A 21,551-nucleotide genomic window follows, 5' to 3' on the forward strand; every position below is an offset into this window, starting at 1 on the left:
GCAGCGTAAAAGGGGGGGGCAATGCAAATAGTCTGGGTAGCCATTTGATTAGATGTTCAAGAGTGTTATGGCTTGGGGGTAGAAGCTGTTTAGAAGCCTCTTGGACCAAGATTGGCGCTCCGGTACCGCTTGCTCTGCGGTAGCAGAGAACAGTCTATGACTAGGGTGACTGGAGTCTTTGACCATTGTTAGGGCCTTCCTCTGACACTGCCTGGTATAGAGGTCCTGGATGGCAGGAAGCTTGGCTCCAGTGATGTACTGGGCCGTATGCACTACCCTATGTACTGCCTTGCGTTTTTATTTTATTTATTTATTTAACCAGGCAAGTCAGTTAAGAACAAATTCTTATTTTCAATGACGGCCTAGGAACAGTGGGTTAACTGCCTGTTCAGGGGCAGAACGACAGATTTGTACCTTGTCAGCTCTGGGGTTTGAACTCGCAACCTTCTGGTAACTAGTCCAACACTCTAACCACTAGGCTACCCTGCCGCCCAGTTGCGGTCTGCCTTGCGGTCCAACAGCCGAGCTGTTGCCATACCAGGCAGTGATGCAACCAGTCCGGATGCTCTTGACTGATTAATGGGAATTCAATTTGAAAAAGCCTTCTGAGAATATACTGTGTATTGTGTTTGTGATAATGCCCAAGAAGCAGGTATTTGGCGGATATATTGACACAGATGTTGTTAGGCCAGAGACTAAGTCGAGCCAATATCCAGTGCATTCGGAAAGTATTCAGACCCTTTTTCCACATTTTGTTAAGTTAGTCTTATTCTAAAATGGATCAAATAAAAACAATCCCACTCAGTCTACACACAATACCCCTTTATTGACAAAGCAAAACAGGTTTAGACTTTTTTTTATACAAATGTATTTAAAAAATATGTGAATGTGATTTACATTTTTTTTTTTAAGTATTCAGACACTTTACTCAGTACTTTGTTGAAGCACCTTTGGCAGCGATTACAGCCTTGAGTCTTCTTGGGTATGACGCTACAAGCTTGGCACCCCTGTATTCGGGAGGTTTCTCCCATTCTTCTCTGCAGATCTTCTCAAGCTCTGTCCGGTTGGATGGGGAGTGTCACTGCACAGCTGTTTTCAGGTCTCTCGATTGGGCTCTGGCTGGGCCACTCAAGGACATTGAGACTTGTCCTGAAGCCGCTCCTGCGTTGTCTTGGCTGTGTGCTTAGGGTCGTTGTCCCGTTGGAAGATGAACCTTCGCCCCAGTCTGAGGTCCTGAGTGCTCTGGAACAGGTTTTTGTCAAGAATCTCTCTCTACTTTGCTATGTTCATCTTTCCCTCGATCCTGACTAGTCTACCAGTCCGTTCCACTGAGAAACATCCCCACAGCATGATGCTGCCACGACCATGCTTCACCATAGAGATGGTGCCAGATTTCCTCCAGAAGTGATGCTTGGCATTCAAGCCAAAGAATTCAATCTTGGTTTCATCAGACCAGAGAATCTTCTTTCTCATGGTATGAGTCTTTTATCTGCCTTTTGGCAAACTACAAGCGGGCTGTCGTGCTTTTTACTGAGGAGTGGCTTCCGTCTGGCCACTCTACCATAAAGGCCTGATTGGTTGAGTGCTGCAGAAATGGTTGTCCTTCTGGAAGGTTCTCCCATCACCATGGAGGAACTCTGGAGCTCTGTCCGTGACCATTGGGTTCTCGGGTACCTCCCTTACCAAGGCCTTATCCCCCGATTGCTCAGTTTGGCTGGATGGCCAGCTCTAGGAAGAGTCTTGGTGCTTCCAAATTTCTTGGGGACCTTAAATGCTGTAGAAATGTTTTGGTACACTTCCCCAGATCTGTGCCTCAACACTATCCAGTCTCGGAGCTCTACGGACAATTCCTTCAACCTCATGGCTTGGTTTTTGCTCTGACATACACTACCATTCAAAAGTTTGGGGTCACTTAGAAATGTCCTTGTTTTTAAAGAAAAGCAACAATAAAAGTGCATTAAAATAACATCAAATTGATTAGAAATACAGTGTAGACATTGTTCATGTTGTAAATGACTATTGTAGATGGAAACTACTGATTTTTAATGGAATATCTATGTAGGCGTATAGAGGCCCATTATCAGCAACCATCACTCCTGTGTTCCAATGGCACGTTGTATTAGCTAATACAAGTTTATCATTTTAAAAGGCCAACTGATCATTAGAAAACCCTTTTGCAATTATGTTAGCACAGCTGAAAACTGTTGTCCTCATTAAAGAAGCAAAAAACTGTCTGCCTTTATATTGTTGAGTAGCTGGAGCATCAGCATTTGTAGGTTCGATTACAGGCTCAAAATGGCCAGAAACAAATAATTTTCCTCTGAAACTCGTCAGGCTATTCCATGAGAGAATTTGCCAAGACTAGGGAAGATCTTGTACAACGCTGTGTACTACTCCCTTCACAGTATAGCTCAAACTGGCTCTAACCAGAATAGAAAGAGTGGAATGCCCCGGTGCACTACTGAGCAAGAGGACAAGTACATTAGTGTCTAGTTTGAGAACGACCCCTCTCAAGTCCTCAAATAGCAGCTTAATTAAATAGTGCCAGCAAAACACCAGTCACAACGTCAACAGTGAAGAGGCGACTCCGGGATGCTGGCCTTCTAGGCAGAGTTGCAAAGAAAAAGCAATATCTCAGACTGGCCAATAATAGATGAAGATGGGCAAAAGAACAGACACTGGACAGAGGAAGATTGGAAAAAAAAGTGTTACTGACAGACAAATCTAAGTTTGAGGTGTTCGGCTCACAAAGAAGAACATTTGTGAGACGCAGAAAAGATTCTGGAGGAGTGATTGACACCATCTGTCAAGCATGGTGCAGGCAATGTTATGGTCTGGGGGTGCTTTGGTGGTGGAAAAGTGGGTGATTTGTACAGGGTAAAAGGCATCTTGAAGAAGGAAGGCTATCACTCCATTTTGCAACGCCAACAGGACAATGACCTAAAGCACAGCTCCAAACTATGCAAGAACTATTTAGGGAAGAAGCAGTCAGCTGGTATTCTGTGTATGATGGAGTGGCCAGAACAGTCACTGGATCTCAACCCTATTGAGCTGTTGTGGGAGCAGCTTGACCGTAAGAAGTGACCATCAAGCCCATCTCATTTGTGGGAGGTGCTTCAGCAAGCATGTGTTGAAATCTCTTCAGATTACCTTAACAAATTGACAACTACTTTTCATGGAAAACAAGGACATTTCTAAGTGACCCCAAACTTTTGAACAGTAGTGTACACTGTCAATTGTGGGGCCTTTTTATATAGACAGGTGTGTGTGTGTGTGTGTGCCTTTCCAAATCATGCCCAGTCAATTGAATTTACCACAGGTGGACTCCAATCAAGTTGTAGAAACATCTCCAAGGATGATCAATGGAAACAGGATGCATAAGAACACCCATGCCACTATATCCTCCGAACAGCAGCTCCTCTGGTGTTGGCACTTAATATGCGTCTTAATCGAATTTTTGTAACTTGTGTGTTTACGACGCTACTGTTTATTTCTAAGACAACACTATAGCAGCCTCCTACTGTACAATGATTACAAATACTCATTCTTATCCATATCAATAATATGAATGTAATAGTTTGGAACCATATTGTTTCCAGTATAGTTTGTTTATAATCAGTTTAACAACGGACCTCCAGTGGTGTGACATGGAATGTTACTTGTGAAATGTATGCATTTAACTGGTAATATGTCTGGCGAAGCCAAATAGTTACTTTACTTATCACGTTGCCTTAGCTTTATCTTGGCCAGGTCGCAATTGTAAATGAGAACTTGTTCTCAACTTGCCTACCTGGTTAAATAAAGGTGGAATAAAAAATAAATACGTTTTATATTTATTGTATTCCCTCTGAGACATGGTGTTTACATTTACTTTTTATTTAGTAAAAAGGTGGCTGTAATTGAAGCTTTGTGTTCAATTAAACGTGTCCTGTCATATTTATGTACACAACTGCAATGCACACATGGTGAGATTTCAAACCGTACACACATTTTTCTATAAAGATAGGAACTAGTGTTGTGTGGTCGTTAGTTGTTACCGAATTCAGTTCAGCTGCTCACGTTGGTGGAATGGATGTCTGTCTGGGAAATGATTGAATGAAAAATAACTAAAGCCAGTTGTTATTTTTTAGCAATTGGAGCGTATGAATTATGCTGTAATAAAAGTGAAAGGCAAGACTCTAACTGGAAACTATTGCAGCTTATTCATGATCGGTAGGTTTATGTGATAAAATACTGGAACACCTTGAAGCTAAGGTAGCTAACAGACGCGAGTGGAGCATTAATTAGCAAGTAAGACAAACGGATATGCTAATTACCTAGCTGACCTACGTTATTTAATTAAAAACAACTATTTAGCTACATATCTAGATGCCTAACTCATTGGAAAGATACTGTAGCTAGTTGTCTCCCAAATAAAGTAACAGCAAGTAGAAGACGTGCTTCGTTCCTGAAACGATACATTGTTTGTCTCGTTGCGGGGCGAAGCAAGTAGACAAGCGAACCAGCTAAAATAATCTTCATTGACCTGTAAACCACTATGCTACCAGCTTGCTAACAATCATCCCTACCTGGATTGTATTCAAGCCTGACACCCAATATGTTGATCCACAGTGTAACGTTACAAAGTATCAACGTAGCTATTTAGTATAGCATGCTAAGTAGTAACGTTACTGGTGCAATACCCATAGACGTGTCTTCTAATAAATGCTTGTCCAGATAAACATCGTGCATATGCTAATAACTGATCCTTGCTGTAACGTTAAGGTGCTGAGGGGCTTGCAGGATGTATGCCGTATACCGCCAAGCCCATTCCCCCACCGCCATCGAGTTCTCTGTCTACTGTAACTTCATCTCCAACGTGGAGAGAAACCTGGTCGTCGCTGGAACGTCTCAGCTTTACGTCTACAGGATCATCCACGATGTGGAGGTGAAGGAACCTTTAGCTATGTTCATCTTTCATTTCTCGATCACTGATTTAAAAAGTACAATGACAAAGATTGTAACTACCTGTCGTGGGCATATTTTTATTTCACATTTTCCCCTTCATATTTCAGAATGCCTCAAAGACAGACAAATCACCAGGTATGTCCAAAACTGCCTTGCACTCTAGCAACATTCTGATGAGAGAAGAGCTAGTCTGGTGGAAATCCGAGACCTATGGGCTGGGCAACAGTTCCACTATGCTGCAACACTGTGGGATGCAAACCTGTCTGTTTAGAATGACTAGTGAACCACTGACTGTATGCTATTATTATGATGTTGTCAGCCTTCCTTAGGCATGCATGTGTCAACATTTCAGACCATCTCCGACACCTGATTTCTTATTTGACACTTCCTTGATCTCTTCCTTGTCCTCTGCAGATGTCAAGAGTCGTAAGGAGAAGTTGGAGCAGGTGGCTTGTTTCTCCTTGTTCGGTAACGTCATGTCCATGGCCTCTGTTCAGCTAGTAGGAGCCAACAGAGACGCTCTCCTGCTTAGCTTCAAAGATGCTAAGGTACCTGAGACGTCTCAATTGATTGTTTTACTAATCCTAAACTCACAGCTTTCATATTCCAGCCTACTTTATTATTTCAATATCAATTGATCATGTGTCAGTAGCTATATGTAGTAGGTGCAAGCAGTCTAGCCTATAAAATGTCTCTGACTGCTGTTTACAATGTCCTGGTTGTGTTTACTCCAGCTGTCAGTGGTGGAGTATGATCCAGGAACACATGATCTGAAGACTCTCTCGCTTCACTTCTTTGAGGAGCCAGAGCTGAGGGTAAGAGGAAATGAACTGTGCTCGAAAAACATCCGGAGTTGTATCTTAATCTATAATTGTTCTATCTCTAGGATGGGTTTGTCCAGAACCTGCACATCCCCATGGTTCGTGTGGACCCAGAGAACCGCTGTGCTGTGATGCTGGTGTATGGAACTCAGCTGGTGGTGCTGCCATTCAGAAAGGACACACTTACTGACGAACAGGAGGGAGTAGTGGAAGGGTATGTAGGCATACTGAATTTCATCGTTTGATTTATTTCGCTAGGATAGTCCCTTCAGTAACATTTGCCACAGTTTTTTTTTACAGGGAGTCCTACAATCCATAGCATCTTGTAGTGATATTTAGGATACCTATAGCAATGCATGTAGGTTATTATCAAATAAAATCACTTTTATTATCAAATAAACACTTGAGTTGTAATACATTTTTTGATGGGTTTTGGATTTCACGATTTATCATCAGCCTTGTGTTTTTTCTTTTACCACACATGCAGGCCCAAGTCGAGCTTTCTTCCCAGCTACATCATAGATGTCCGTGAGTTGGATGAGAAGCTTCTGAACATCGTAGATATGAAGTTCCTCCACGGTTATTATGAGCCCACATTGCTCATCCTGTATGAGCCCAACCAGACGTGGCCTGGGTTAGTACACCACAACAGCACCTGTCCTCCTCTGTTCCGTCTGTCTAAGGAGTCCTCCCCCGAAACAAAAGTCTGCTGACGACTTAACATGAAGAAGGCTAGGAACTTATCCTGCCCTTCCAGGAACTTAGCTGTCTTTTTCAGACCTGTTTATGACGGGTAATATTGTGGCGTGTAACTCTAGTCTGACCATGTCCCCCTCCTCCAGGCGTGTAGCAGTGAGACAGGACACCTGCAGTATCGTAGCCATCTCTCTCAACATCATGCAGAAGGTTCATCCTGTCATCTGGTCCCTCAGCAACCTGCCCTTTGACTGCACACAGGTCATGGCTGTGCCCAAGCCCATTGGTAATCCCTCGCTCACTGGGTTCATACTGTGTTCAGCGGTACACATGGAGACTTGTGTGATCAGTTTAGAGATCATATGAATGTATTCCTGTTGTGTTTCTAGGTGGTGTGGTGGTGTTTGCAGTCAACTCCCTGTTATACCTCAACCAGAGTGTTCCTCCATATGGCGTGTCACTCAACACACAGACCACAGGGACCACCGCCTTCCCCCTGCGTATGTACTGACTGAGGACAGGGGTACACATTGTTCTCAAGCTCACTCCACATAGAAAGCAAAGTAGCCTAGTTAATATTTCTAAGAAATGTATACCTTGCCTAGGAAAGTCATTTGGTCGAATCAAATTTGATTTGCCACGTGCGCCGAATACAACAGGTGAAATGCTTACCGTGAAATGCTTACTTACAAGCCCTTAACTAACAATGCAGTTTTAAGAAAATATTTTTCTGAATAAAGTTATAAAAATAAAAAAAGGGAAAAAAAGTAATACAAAATAGTAATAACGAGGCTATATACAGGGGATACCGGTACTGAGTCAATGTGCGGAGGTACAGGTTAGTTGCGGTAATTGAGGTAATATGTACATGTAGGTAGGGGTAAAGTGGCTATGCATAGATGATGAACAGCGAGTAGCAGCAGTGTTAAATAAAATATATTTTTTAAATGCTAATAGGGGGTCAATGCAAAGAGTCCAGGTGGCCATTTGATTAATTTTTCAGCAGTCTTATGGCTTGGGGGTAGAAGCTGTTAACTACTTTTGGAGTAGTTGCCATACCAGGCGGTGATATAACTGGTCAGGATGCTCCCGAAGGTGCAGCCGTAGAACTTTTTGAGGATCTGAGGGACCATGCCAAATCTTTTCAGTCTCCTGAGGGGGATTAGGAGTTGAATAGACCGTGATAGATTGTTGGTGATGTGGACACCAAGGAAGTTGAAGCTCTCCACCGGCTCCACTACAGCCCCGTCGATGTGAATGGGGGCGTGTTCGGCCCTCCTTTCTCTGCTAGGTCTCGGACATCCCTATAGGCTGTCTAATCGTTGACTGTGATAAGGCCTACCAAGGTTGTGTCGTCAGCAAACCTAATGATGGTGTTGGAGTCGTGCTTACGCTGCAATATACCTGCAGGTATAAAGCTTCATAACGTGTCGGAAGCATGTATGAGCCTTTATGTCTTCTAATAAGGCTGTGTGTTGATGTTTCAGGTATACAGGAGGAGGTGAAGATCACTCTAGATTGTTCCCAGTCCTCCTTCATCGGTTCTGACAAGATGGTCATCTCTCTGAAGGGAGGAGAGATGTGAGTAGAGCACAGAACAGTTGTGTTGGGATTTATTAGCTGTGTGTATTTATTTGCCGTAAATGCTTAATTAGACCTTGTTAAAGCGATGTTTTGTGCCCTCCAGCCGGTGTGGCGTAGTAGAAATAACTACGGCTTTGTATTCTGTCATGACCTTGTAAGAGTCATGCTTTGACTGTGTGCCTGTCCCCTCTCCTCAGCTATGTGTTGACCCTGATCACTGATGGCATGAGGAGTGTCCGGGCCTTCCACTTAGACAAGGCTGCTGCCAGCGTTCTCACCACCTGTGTAAGTAGCATACAGTGTGTGTGGGGGTGGGGGGGGGTGTGGCAGCGTGAGTTTACTATGAGGACCGGTGTAAGTATTATGGACAGATGCCGTTCCAGACGCATTACACACACACACACACACACAGATATGTGCTGACAGCAGCCCTTACTTGACAGTTTACTGAATTATGCGCAAATTCATGTACAGAGGGAGGGGAGAGGCGAGGGGGAAGAGAGCGCATTAGAGAGTTTTTGGCAAAGAAGCACTGGTGTGTCCACACATCCACTTAGTGTTGAAGAGAGCAGTGCCGTGATATTCACAGTCTGCTGCCAGCCGTTACTGGTCATGGAGCTATGGAAGCATAGAGGTTCTCCCCTTCACCCCTGTCCCTCGTCCCCCCCCCCCAGATGATGACTATGGAGCCTGGGTATCTGTTCCTGGGGTCCCGGCTGGGAAACAGCCTCTTGCTGAAATACACAGAGAAGTACCAGGAGAATCCAGAGAAACCACCTGCGGAGGAGGACAAAGAGAAGGAAGAGGAGACCGATGAGGAGAAGCAGGTGAGTTGGTTTGGGTTTGAGTTCGTATGTAGATATTCTCCTCTGTCTGGTCCTTGTGGCATATTGCTGTGTAGGATTCTGTCAAAAATGTAAAGATTCCATAGATTAGTTGATTCGTAATTGATCAGATTGAGCATCAAAATGTAGCCAGTTGTAAATGGATGTTGATGTCGCCAAAAGAGGATTCTTTCGTGGTTTCAAAAACAAGTAGCAGTCGTTGTCCTTGAGTAGCTTCTGTGCCCGTGTTCCACCTATAAACACATTTTCAGCACTTCAACTGGTGTTGTGACTGTTTTTTGACAAGCAGATGTGGAAATATGACACATGATATGTGATGATGTCGCATGTTATAGTTCACCCCTGAAAAGAATGTGTTTTATTGTCACATACAGCAGATAGGTGCAGTGAAATGTGGTGTTTTACAGGGTCAACCATAGTAGTAAAGCGCCCCTAGAGCAAATTAGGGTTAAGTGCCTTGCTCAAGAGCACATCAACAGGTTCTTCACCTTGTCGGCTCGGGTATTCGAACTAGCGTCTTCTGTTGCTGGCCCAACGCTCTTACCACCAGGCTACCTGCTGCCATTTGTCCATTTTGTAAATAGAAATGCTAAATGAATTGCTGATAGACATTCCTCTGTGTGTATTCTGATATAAAGTACATAATGACCTTGATGATAATTCCAGGAGGAACCTCCTAGTAAAAAGAAGAGGGGTGATTCCTCTACCAAGTTGACAGGTATTTGGTGTATTACAATGTCTTGGTTTTGTCTTGCATATTACCCTTTACATACAGTGCCTTCGGAAAGTATTCACACCCCTTGACTTTTTCCACATTTTGTTAGGTTACAGACTTATTCTAAAAATGGATTGAATCTTTTTTTTTTACCTCATCAATCTAGACACAATGCCCCATAATGACAAAGCAAAAATAGGTTTTTTAGACATTTTTGGTAATTTATTAAAAATAAATAACTGAAGTATCACATTTACATAAGTATTCAGACTCTGTACTTTGTTGAAGCAGTGATTACAGCCTCCAGTCTTCTTGGGTATGATGCTACCAGCTTGGTACACTGTATTTGGGAAGTTTCTCCCATTCTTCTCTGCAGATCCTCTCAACCACTGTCAGGTTAGATGGGGAGCGTCGCTGCACAGCGATTTTCATGTCTCTACAGAGATGTTTGATTGGGTTCAAGTCCGGGCTCTGGCTGGACCACTAATGGACATTCAAAGACTTGTCTCGAAGCCATTCCTGTGTTGTCTTGGCTATGTGCTTAGGGTCATTGTCCTGTTGGAAGGTGAACTTTCGCCCCAGTCTGAGGTCCTGAGCGCTCTGGAGCAGGTTTTCATCAAGGATCTCTGTACTTTGGTCCGTTCATCTTTGCCTTGATCCTGACATGTCTCCCAGTCCATGCCACTGAAAAACATCCCCACAGCATGATGCTGCCACCACCATGCTTCACCGTAGGGATGGTGCCAGGTTTCCTCCAGACGTGACGCCAAATAGTTCAATATTGGTTTCATCAGACCAGATAATCTTATTTCTCATGGTCTGAGAGTCTTTAGGTGCAGGATGTCATGTTTATTTTATTGAGGAGTGGCTTATTGAGGAGTGGCTTCCATCTGGCCTCTCTACCATAAATGCCTGATTGGTGAAGTGCTACAGAGATGGTTGTCCTTCTGGAAGGTTCTCCCATCTCCACAGGGTTGAACCATTGGGTTCTTGGTCATCTCCCTGACCAGGGCCTTTCTCCCCTGATTGTTCAGTTTGGCCGGGGGGCCAGCTCTAGGAAGAGTCTTGGTGGTTGCAAACTTCTTCCATTGAAGAGTGATGGAGGCCAATGTATTTTTGGGGACATTCAACGCTGCCTACATTTTTTGGTACCCTTCCCCAGATCTGTGCCTCAACACAATCCTGTTTCGGAGCTCTACGGACAATTCCTTCGACCTCATGGCTTGGTTTTTGCTCTGACACGCACTGTCAACTGTGGGACCTAATCTAGAGAGGTCTGTGCCTTTCCAAATCATGTCCAATCAATTGAATTTACCACAGGTGGACTCCCAAGTTGGAGAAACATCTCAAGGATGATCAATGGGAACGGGATGTACCTGAGATCAATTTCGAGTCTCATGGAAAAGGGTCTGAATACTTATGTAAATAAGGTATTTCTGTTTTTTTTTTTTTAGTTTTAATACATTTGCTAAAATCTTTAATAACCTGCTTTTGCTTTGTCATTTTGGGGTATTGTGTGTAGACTGAAGATTATTTTTAATTTGAATTTAATCCATTTTAGAATAAGGCTATAACATAACAAAGTGGAACAAGTCAAGGGCTCTGAATAATTTCCGATGGCACCGTATGTATGGAACTAACTAAGGTGATAAGGTCATCTATAATAATGTTCTTATATTTATGAACGACGCGTTTCCTCCCATGTCCCGTATCCAGCTGGTAAGAACCAACTGCCTGATGAGGTGGATGAAATTGAGGTGTACGGGAGCGAGGCGGCATCTGGCACACAGTTGGCCACCTACTCCTTTGAGGTAGGACCCCTTGTTACCCCAGTTGACGCTTCATCACTTAATTATTCATACTCTAGTCTTGGTTATTGTAGTCTTTACAATATGGTTTTGGTATGTTTGCCTCCAGGTGTGTGACAGCATACTGAACATCGGACCTTGTGCTGGTGCATCCATGGGGGAGCCAGCTTTCCTCTCTGAAGAGGTACTTAAACACTTTAACTTTCTTTCCAGATCACCCTCGCAAAAGAGGTTTCTAACCTTTTTTAAGAGTCTTTCCGGTCCATCATGGCTGTGTTCTATTTGTGAAAGCGCTGATCAATATCTAATACCACTACCAAGGTATTTTCTCAAGCTGTTGCTATGTAAACAGTAAAACACATTAAGCACTGTGTCTGGTATTTCTGTGTCCACAGTTCCAGACCAACCCAGAACCTGACCTGGAGATAGTGGTGTGTTCTGGCTTTGGGAAGAACGGAGGTCTGTCTGTGCTTCAGGTAAATACTCTACTCTGCTTGGTTAATACTCTACTCTGCCTGGTTAATACTCTACTCGGCCTGGTAAATACTCTACTCGGCCTGGTTAGTACTCTACTCGGCCTGGTTAGTACTCTACTCGGCCTGGTTAGTACTCTACTCGGCCTGGTTAGTACTCTACTCGGCCTGGTTTGTACTCTACCCGGCCTGGTTAGTACTCTACCCGGCCTGGTTAGTACTCTACCCGGCCTGGTTAGTACTCTACCCGGCCTGGTTAGTACTCTACCCGGCCGGCCTGGTACTCTACTCGGCCTGGTTAATACTCTACTCGGCCGGCCTGGTACTCTACTCGGCCTGGTTAGTACTCTACTCGGCCTGTCTTTTGTGTTTCTGTGCAAGTGCATGCTTGTGGATGCACTGTTCTAAGACCTGTGGTGGCGAGGCCTGTCTACCTCAGGTTCAGTGACGGTGCTACAGAGAATAACCACTCTGGGTTTACCAGGGCTGCTGCCTCAGAGATTAATGGAGCAGCTTATAAACCACTCAGACACACTTATTTATGGAAAGAACATTGTGAAGACTTACAAATTACTGCACTGATTAAAAAAAAAAACATTTTGAAGAAGGAAAAAAAACAACATTTTCAGTGTCAGCTTTGAGAGTGGATGATTCAGTTGTTTCCTCTGGCCATAGTTCTGTGGTTATTGATGACTGTTTTGTGTGGCCCCTTGCCCCTCCCAGAGGAGCATCAGTCCCCAGGTGGTCACTTACTCCTAGGGGTCATTGTTCTGTTATTGATAATTGATGATCGTTTTTGTCCTGGCCCCTCCCAGAGAAGCATCCGACCCCAAGTGGTCACCACCTTTGAGCTGCCAGGTTGCCATGACATGTGGACTGTCATCTCCAATGAGGTCAAGGAGAAAGTCAAAGAGAAAGACAAGCCCCCTGCAGCTGAGGGAGAAGGTGAGACCCCTGAGGAGGAAGAAGAGGAGAAGACGGTGCCTGCGCCAGTGGAGGACGATAAGAAAAAACATGGCTTTCTGATTCTCAGCAGAGAGGACTCCACCATGGTACACCCACACCTCCCACCACATCTCTACACAGTACAGTACACACTGCACCCCTAGACACACTCCGCTCTACACAGCAGTCTGACAGGGAGCTTTTTCCTCCCCTACGGATCTCCAACATGTTTAGATTGAGTCTGTAATGTTGATTGAGTTAAGGGTAATGATTGAGGTCTATTGAAGGTAACTGGAACCCCCTCCTGTGTGGTTCTCTAGATCCTGCAGACGGGCCAGGAGATCATGGAGCTGGACACCAGTGGTTTCGCCACCCAGGGGCCCACTGTGTTCGCTGGGAACATCGGAGACAACAAATACATCATCCAGGTCTCCCCCATGGGTATACGGCTACTGGAAGGAGGTAGCGAGATCTGTCCGTCTTTCAATAAAATAAGAAAATAATCCATGATCCTCTGTGTCCCTACCCGTCACTCATCCTCTCTTTCACTGACTGTCAAGCACTTTGTGACAGCTAAAGGGGCTTTGGAAATACTTTTGATTTGATGTTCCTTCCAGTGACCCAGCTGCACTTCATCCCGGTGGACCTGGGTTCTCCCATAGTGCAGTGCTCCGTAGCGGACCCCTATGTGGTCATCATGACGGCAGACGGAGTGGTCACCATGTTCGTCCTGAAGACCGACTCCTACATGGGCAAGACCCACCGCCTGGCCCTGCAGAAACCACAGATAGCTGCTGTGAGTCACTGATACGACACTACGTAGCACAACACATTACACTACAACCTGGCCCAGTCACGGTCATATCCTGCACTGCACAACTAAGCCAGGCAGTATTACAACACAACCCGATGGATGAATGAGTGAAAAAATCGGATTGTCAGACCGGTGACTCTCTCTCCCCTACAGCAACCCCGTGTGATCACGCTGTGTGCGTTCCGTGACGTCAGTGGGATGTTCACCACCGAGAACAAGCAGACCTGTCACACTGAGGATCAAGACAGCATGTTCAAGAGCCAATCGGAGACCGAGACCATTCTACAGGACCTCAGGTAAGAGACAATCATATAGGACCTCAGGTAGGATGTTTTTGAATAAAGTATATTGTTTTAAACTGAAGAATGAGAGCAATACCAACTTTCCCCATGGACACTTTTGTTTTTATATGGGGGGGGGGGTCTCGTAGTCAGTGAAGGCACTGTCTCACCTCAGTGTTTATCAGTCAACCTCTCTCCCGTGTCTCTTCTTTAGTAACACAGTGGATGATGAGGAGGAGATGTTGTATGGAGACTGTAACCCAGCAGGCATCACCCCCACCAAGGACGAGTCCCACCCCGCCTACCGCCTCTCCTCTGGGGCCCTGGGTGGGGGCTCCGAGGGGAGGTCGGGACGAGCTGAACCTACACACTGGTGCATGATGGTCCGCGAGAACGGCGTCATGGAGGTCAGGATCGATGTCTATTTTATCGGCATCATATTAACAATAGCCATATCAATACACATTGTATTGTAATCATTTAGGTTACATAATTTACACATTTGGTAAGATGTTAACTGTGGTAAAAGACAACATTTATACTATGGTGCTGTTTAGAGGTTGGATATAAACCTGGGAACTTTAGTCTTATGCTCAGAAATTCACAGGAACTCAGTGGCCATAGTAATGAGTGACACCACAACCGACAGGGGAACTTTTTCTACACAGTAGAGCTATAGTAAAACAACTTCCTCCTGTTCTCTAGATCTACCAGCTACCTGACTGGAGACTGGTGTTCCTGGTCAAGAACTTCCCTGTTGGCCAGAGAGTGTTGGTTGACAGCTCCGCCGGCCAATCAGCAGCCCAGGGGGAGGGGAAAAAGGAGGAAGTGACACGACAGGGAGAGATCCCATTGGTCAAAGAGGTGGCCCTGGTGTCGCTCGGCAACAACCACTGCAGACCCTACCTGCTGGTGAGTTTTAAGTACTACTATTTTTTAAGTACTACTATTAAAGTGGAATGACAACACCAGAATGTGTCGCAGTGGTGCTTCATTGATTCAAATTTGGGAAATTGCTTTAGATATATCTGGCTCTATGTTCTGTTTCTTTTCCAGGTCCATGTTGAACAGGAGCTTCTGATCTATGAAGCATTCCCATATGACCAGCAGCAGGCTCAGAGCAACCTGAAGGTCCGCTTCAAGAAGGTAAGAAGAGCAAGGCCATTGGACAAGCCAAGTCAACAACTTTTAGGACAAGGCTTAATCTGTGTCTGGGGAAACGAGTCCTAAAACTCCCATTCAACACTAATGATTTATGTCTTCTAACTGTTCTCCTGTCTCGTCTCAGATGCCCCACAACATCAACTTCCGGGAGAAGAAGTCGAAGGTGAAGAAAGATAAGAAGGCGGAGGGTCAGGCTGGTCTCAGCGAGGAGGGGCCAACAGTGGTCAAAGGTCGCGTGGCCAGGTTCAGATACTTTGAGGATATCTCAGGCTACTCTGGGGTAAGAGGTTATTTTCCTACAAGACTATATATACACCGTGCATTCGGAAAGTATTCAGACCCCTTCCCTTTTCCCACATTTAGTTGCGTTACAGCCTTATTCTGAAATTAATTAAATTAAATGTTTTCCTCATAAATCTACACACACTACCTAATAATAAAGCAAAAACAGGTTTTTAGAAATGTTTGCAAATGTATAAAAAATTAAAAACAGATGCTTATTTACGTAAGTATTCAGATCCCTTGCTATGAGATTTCAAATTGAGCTCCCCTGCATCCTGTTTCCATTTCTACAACTTGATTGGAGTTCACCTGTGGACAATTCAGTTGGACATGATTTGGAAAGGCACCCACCTGTCTATATAAGGTTGACAGTGTATGTCAGAGCAAAAACCAATCCATGAGGTTGAAGGAATTGTCCGTAGAGCTCCAAGACAGGATTGTGTCGAGGCACAGATCTGAGGAAGGGTACCAAAAAGTTATGCAGCATTGAAGGTCCCCAAGAACACAGTGGCTTCCATCAGTCTTAAATGGAAGAAGTTTGGAACCACCAAGACTCTTCCTAGAGCTGGCCGCCCAGCTAAACTGAGCTATCGGGGGAGAAGAGCCTTGGTCAGGGAGGTGAACAAGAATCCGATGGTCACTCTGACAGCGCTCCAGAGTTCCTCTGTGGAGATGGGAGAACTTTCCAGATGTTTTTCAGCGGCAAGGACTGGGAGACTAGTCAGGATCGTGGCAAAGATGAACGGAGCAAAGTACAGAGAGATCCTTGATGAAAACCTGGTCCAGAGCACTTAGGACCTCAGACTGGGGCGAAGGTTCACCTTCCAACAGGACAATGACCCTAAGCACACAGCCAAGACAACACAGGAGTGGCTTCAGGACAATTCTCAATGTCCTTGAGTGGCTCAGCCAGAACCCTGACTTGAACCCGATCGAACATCTGGAGAAACCTGAAAATAGCTGTGCAGGGACGCTCCTTATCTAACTTGACAGCGCTTGAGAGGATCTGCAGAGAAGAATGGAAGAAACTTCTAAAATACAGGTGTGCCAAGCTTGTAGCGTCATACCCAAGAAGACTTTAGGCTGTGATCTCTGCCAATGGAGCTTCAACAAAGTACTGAGGTTCTGAATACTTATGTAAATGTGATATTTGTTCTTATTTTTAATAATTTTGCAAAAATGTCTAAACCTGTTCTTTCCTTTTCATTATGGGGTATTGTGTGTAGATAGATTTTTTTTGGTGGGGGGGGGGGCTATTTAATCAACTTTAGAATAAGGCTGTAACATAACAACAAAAAAGTCTAGGGGTTTGAATACTTTCCGAAAGCACAGTACATCATGGGTAACAACGGGTACACTTGTGGATTCTCAGGTTCCCTGCAAGATAAATCTTGGAGAGGTACTGCTGTGCACGCAGACTTCATATCTACTGTAGTTCTGTGTGTTCTCATGTGTCGTTTTCTGGTTTGTGTGTCAGGTGTTCATCTGTGGCCCCTCCCCTCACTGGATGCTGGTGACATCACGGGGGGCGATGAGGCTCCACCCCATGACGATTGACGGACCAATCGAGTCCTTCTCCCCCTTCCACAACATCAACTGCCCTAAAGGTTTCCTCTACTTCAACAAGCAGGGCGAGCTGAGGATCAGTGTTCTACCCACGTACCTGTCGTATGACGCCCCCTGGCCTGTCAGGAAGATTCCTCTGAGGTGCACGGTTCACTATGTGTCCTACCATGTGGAGTCCAAGGTGTATGCAGTGTGCACCAGCGTGAAGGACCCCTGCACTCGCATCCCCAGAATGACCGGAGAGGAGAAGGAGTTTGAGACCATAGACAGAGGTGGGACCAGTTTATCCATTAGTCTGTCTCCATGACGTGCGCTTCACGTTCTCATTGGTTTATTTCTCTGTTCCTTCATTCATTCTTCCACCATTAAAATTCCTTGGTGCTGTGTTCTCCTCAGACGAACGCTACATTCCTCCTCAGCAGGAGAATTTCTCCATTCAGCTCATATCTCCTGTCAGCTGGGAGGCCATCCCTAACACACGGTAACAACTGTAGCTACTGCAGCTATCTGGAGCATAGCCTCTAACATGAGGCATATTCATTATAGATCTGATGCATATTTATATTGAAGCATCTACGCCACAGTAGTTGGGTGTCTGTTCTGACCTCCCTCCCCTATGTGATATTGGTCAGGATTGACCTGGAGGAGTGGGAACATGTGACTTGTATGAAGACTGTGGCGTTGAGGAGTCAGGAGACCGTGTCTGGGCTGAAGGGATACATAGCTGCCGGGACTTGTCTCATGCAGGGGGAGGAGGTCACCTGTAGGGGCCGGGTGAGTCACCAACACTTCTGTGACTACTGACTAGAGCCAGGAATACCTTTTTTCAGGCCTAAGTTCTATGCTTTAAGTTATAGTCTAGAGCAGGGGTCCAGAGTTTCTCCTAGTTGGGTCAGGAAACTCAGGACCGACAGACAGATGATGCCTTTTGAAATCATGATGTTGATTTTAGTTTGGACTTATTTCTCTCTCTACTGTTGTGTCCAGATCCTGATCCTGGATGTGATTGAGGTGGTCCCGGAACCGGGTCAGCCCCTGACGAAGAACAAATTCAAGGTTCTGTATGAGAAGGAGCAGAAGGGACCGGTCACAGCTCTGTGTCACTGCAGCGGATACTTGGTCTCTGCCATCGGACAGAAGGTGACAGACCCACCTCTGATTATACCACTACAGATGTCTCAGTCTAGATGCATTTTCCCACCCACCTCTCAATAGAATTCTGTTCCGATTTACAGTGTTTTCATTGTGTGGCCAACATGTTGCAGTTGAATATATTATTGAATTAGCCATTTATTATGAGTATGTCAACCATCTCTCCTGTATCCCTGACACACAGTCCTGGTTGTGCTCACCGTGTCTGTCTATCCCTCTCTCCGTCTAGATCTTTCTGTGGAGCCTGAAGGACAACGACCTGACAGGCATGGCCTTCATCGACACCCAGCTCTACATCCACCAGATGTTTAGCATCAAGAACTTTATCCTGGCAGCTGACGTCATGAAGAGCATCTCTCTGCTCAGATACCAGCCTGAGAGTAAGACGTTGTCGCTAATTAGCAGGGTAAGACGGCAAGGCTACAGAACTACTTTTTGTAGTAACGCAGGGAAACCGTCAACTTCAAAGTACTGTGTTCAAGTAACATGTGATTTAGTCTCTTCTGATTTGTCATTCCCTGAGGGGTTTTGTTCCATGTTAGTTTGTTGTTTATGGATTTAACTGTACATCCCAGATGAGTGTTTCTGTTCATGAATGAAAGTACTATGTTTTTTTCCCCCCTGTGTTCCCCTGTTGGATCCCAGGGTGTCTTGTGTTGAGTTTATCTTCTAGAGAGCTGTGCTGGAGAGGATGTTTAAATGATCAGGCTCGTTCATGTTCCATCTTCATGTCAGTGTTTTGCGGTTGTGAGACCGGTTGGATGTACTGCTAAATTCTTTAAAATGACATTGGAGGCAGTTTGTGGTAGAGAAATGAACATACAATTATCTGGCAACAGCTCTGGTGGACGCTCCCTCAAAATTTGAGACATCTGCGGCGTTGTGACGCAACTGTACATTTTAGCATGGCCTTTTTCCCACAGCACAATGATCATGCTGTTTAATCAGCTTCTTGTTATGCCACACCTGTCAGGTGGCTGGATTATCTTGGAAAATGATAAATGCTCACTAACAGGGATGTAAAGAAATTTGTACACAGAATTTGAGAGAAATAAGCTTTTTGTGCAAATGGAACATTTCTGGGGTCTTTTATTTCAGCTCATGAAAAATGGGAACAACACTTTTTACATGTTGCGTTTTATATTTTTGTTCAGTGTGTGTATGTATATAATTGTAGTTCTTGTACATAAGACTGTAAAATCACCAGGAAATGAGGTCAGTTTTATTTTGGGAAATGTATTCCCACATGTAAATGGAGAGGCATATGTGATCGTATTCCAATGTAATCAAGGTTTCAAATTGTGTTATTGTCATACTATATCTGTTTGGGATTCTAGCGGTCAATTTGTAGTGTACAACTTATGTTCTGGCCACCCGACCTTCCACTCAAGGAAAATTGCAATTGGGGAGCCCTGTCTTAATGGTTTTGTTTCGGTGTTTGGTTCCCCAGGACGCCAAGCCTCTGGAGGTCTACAGCGTAGAGTTTATGGTGGATAACAACCAGCTGGGATTCCTGGGTAATGTTATAACTTTGGTAGCTAATCAGGAGAACGCTGTACCAGGCTACAGCCTAGTCCTCTCAAAGTAGACCTGTTTTCTCTACGTTTCAGTGTCGGACCGAGACCAGAATCTGTCGGTGTACATGTATCTACCTGAAGGTGAGTTATACCGTAAACATTGGTAATACTTCTCCTACAAACATGGAGAATATTGAATACTCAAGTTAACCACAAATGTTGTAATGCTTATCCCACAAACACCCGAATATCAAATAAAGACAGAGGTCATGTGTGATGACAACTGCAGTTCCACCGTGTCATGATCACTGAAGTGTTACTTTGCGCCCTGCTGAAGCTAAGGAGAGTTTCGGAGGCATGCGTCTGCTGAGGAGGGCAGACTTTAACGTGGGAGCTCATGTCAACGCCTTCTGGAGGATGCCCTGTCGAGGGGCACTGGACACAGCCACCAAAAAGACCCTGGCCTGGGACAACAAGCACATCACATGGTTTGGTAGGACACAACTTTGACTTTGTCATTTGTATCGACAGATACAGGGTAGGAGTAGGGAATGTGAATAAAGAGCTGTCTGATATCTTCCTTCAGTATATGTGATCAAATTCTCCTCTTGGTATGTTGCTCTCAGAAGGATCAACATGGTGTTAGTAGCTAATAAGAGGATTTCCAGGCTCTTCAGCAGTAACTAATCCTCTTCCCTCCCTCCAGCAACTCTAGATGGAGGCCTCGGGCTGCTGCTGCCCATGCAGGAGAAGACCTACCGCAGATTGCTGATGTTGCAAAACGCTCTTACCACAATGCTGCCACACCACGCAGGATTAAACCCCAAGGCATTCAGGTAACTTGCCACACAAGGTCACTGAACCTTTTTTGGTTGGGTTATCAGTATTTTCCCCATAAAATCTTAAGTTGGCAACACTTAAATACTTTTTGGGCAACATTAAGTGGCTTTTTAGAAATTTGACACTTTGGGTAAAGACTAATGCCAGTTTTTGGATCTCGTTCCACCAGGATGTTGCATGCTGACCGGCGGCAGCTCCAGAATGCGGTGCGGAACATTCTGGATGGAGAGCTACTCAACAAATACCTGTACCTCAGCACCATGGAGCGTAGTGAGTTGGCCAAGAAGATTGGCACCACCTCTGATATAGTGAGTATTATTAGTCCCTTTGGCCTCGTTCTCTGACAAAACTAGCTATGCAAGCCAATGCAGCGAAATCCAATCTATAGTCCATATCAACTTGGAGCAAATAACTATGAGTTGAGATATTTGAATAAAGTATCCCTCTTGTCCATTTTAGGTCTTGGATGATCTTCTTGAAGTTGACAGGGTGACTGCTCATTTCTGAGAGCAGCATCCTTGACCACGCCCCCTCAGCATGTGAGACCCAGGGTCTTCCCCCATTTTTTTATATTAAATGAAAAGGAGGCTTTTTGGTATCTATTTTCTCTATGGAAACGTAAGCTTGTGTTTAGTCCATTTTGTTCAGTCATAAAGGTGTTTAATCATGTTTCTTAGAATATTTTTTCAACAAAATATGATAAATTCTGAATTGTATGGGTCTTTATAAAATGTTATAACCATCTTGGTCTTTTTCAATAATTTGAGATCTGCACATGTAACTCACAAATCTGTCATGGACATCATTTACACAGGTGCCAAAGAAATCCAGGGGGGGGGGTACTTTGACAATCTCTTACCTTTTTTATATTTATTCAGCAGTATATGCGCTTGTTTTGGAGTTTTGCAGCATTTTATACATTAGATTGAGCAATGCACCCAATATTTCCTTGAAATTTTGAACATTAATGACTATCACTGCAGGTATGTAGTTTAGTCATCTCAGAATCTATATGTGCTATTATCCGGGTAATGCAACATAAGGTTAACCCGCCTTGCTGTGTTCCGGTCAAATTGGACCCATTTACAAGTTCTCTCTGTC

The 21,551-nt window shown here is 44.6% G+C and overlaps 1 protein-coding gene across 2 annotated transcripts; it reads left to right on the forward strand.

Moving 5' to 3' along the window:
* The first annotated feature begins 4,025 nt into the window (after positions 1–4,025).
* On the forward strand, positions 4,026–21,193 carry LOC112264647 (cleavage and polyadenylation specificity factor subunit 1). Of its 2 annotated transcripts, none has more exons than XM_024441393.2 (35): positions 4,026–4,290; positions 4,765–4,927; positions 5,055–5,082; positions 5,362–5,495; positions 5,682–5,762; positions 5,834–5,982; positions 6,256–6,402; positions 6,611–6,750; positions 6,854–6,964; positions 7,952–8,045; positions 8,246–8,333; positions 8,723–8,875; positions 9,560–9,611; positions 11,325–11,419; positions 11,526–11,600; positions 11,812–11,892; positions 12,705–12,941; positions 13,155–13,296; positions 13,452–13,630; positions 13,802–13,944; positions 14,144–14,336; positions 14,635–14,841; positions 14,986–15,075; positions 15,218–15,373; positions 16,853–17,213; positions 17,338–17,422; positions 17,574–17,715; positions 17,929–18,081; positions 18,323–18,499; positions 19,544–19,610; positions 19,704–19,751; positions 19,948–20,103; positions 20,317–20,446; positions 20,620–20,758; positions 20,910–21,193. In XM_024441393.2, exons 2-35 carry the CDS (start codon positions 4,784–4,786, stop codon positions 20,955–20,957), a joined length of 4,425 nt encoding a protein of 1,474 aa, XP_024297161.1. In that variant the 5' UTR covers positions 4,026–4,290; positions 4,765–4,783; the 3' UTR covers positions 20,958–21,193. The 2 variants fall into 2 exon arrangements, with proteins under 2 accessions (XP_024297161.1, XP_024297160.1); XM_024441392.2 differs by having other exon boundaries at positions 4,026–4,212.
* Positions 21,194–21,551: the final 358 nt, after the last annotated feature.

The sequence above is a fragment of the Oncorhynchus tshawytscha genome, linkage group LG13 (genome assembly GCF_018296145.1).
Source record: "Oncorhynchus tshawytscha isolate Ot180627B linkage group LG13, Otsh_v2.0, whole genome shotgun sequence".
Lineage (NCBI taxonomy): Eukaryota > Metazoa > Chordata > Actinopteri > Salmoniformes > Salmonidae > Oncorhynchus > Oncorhynchus tshawytscha.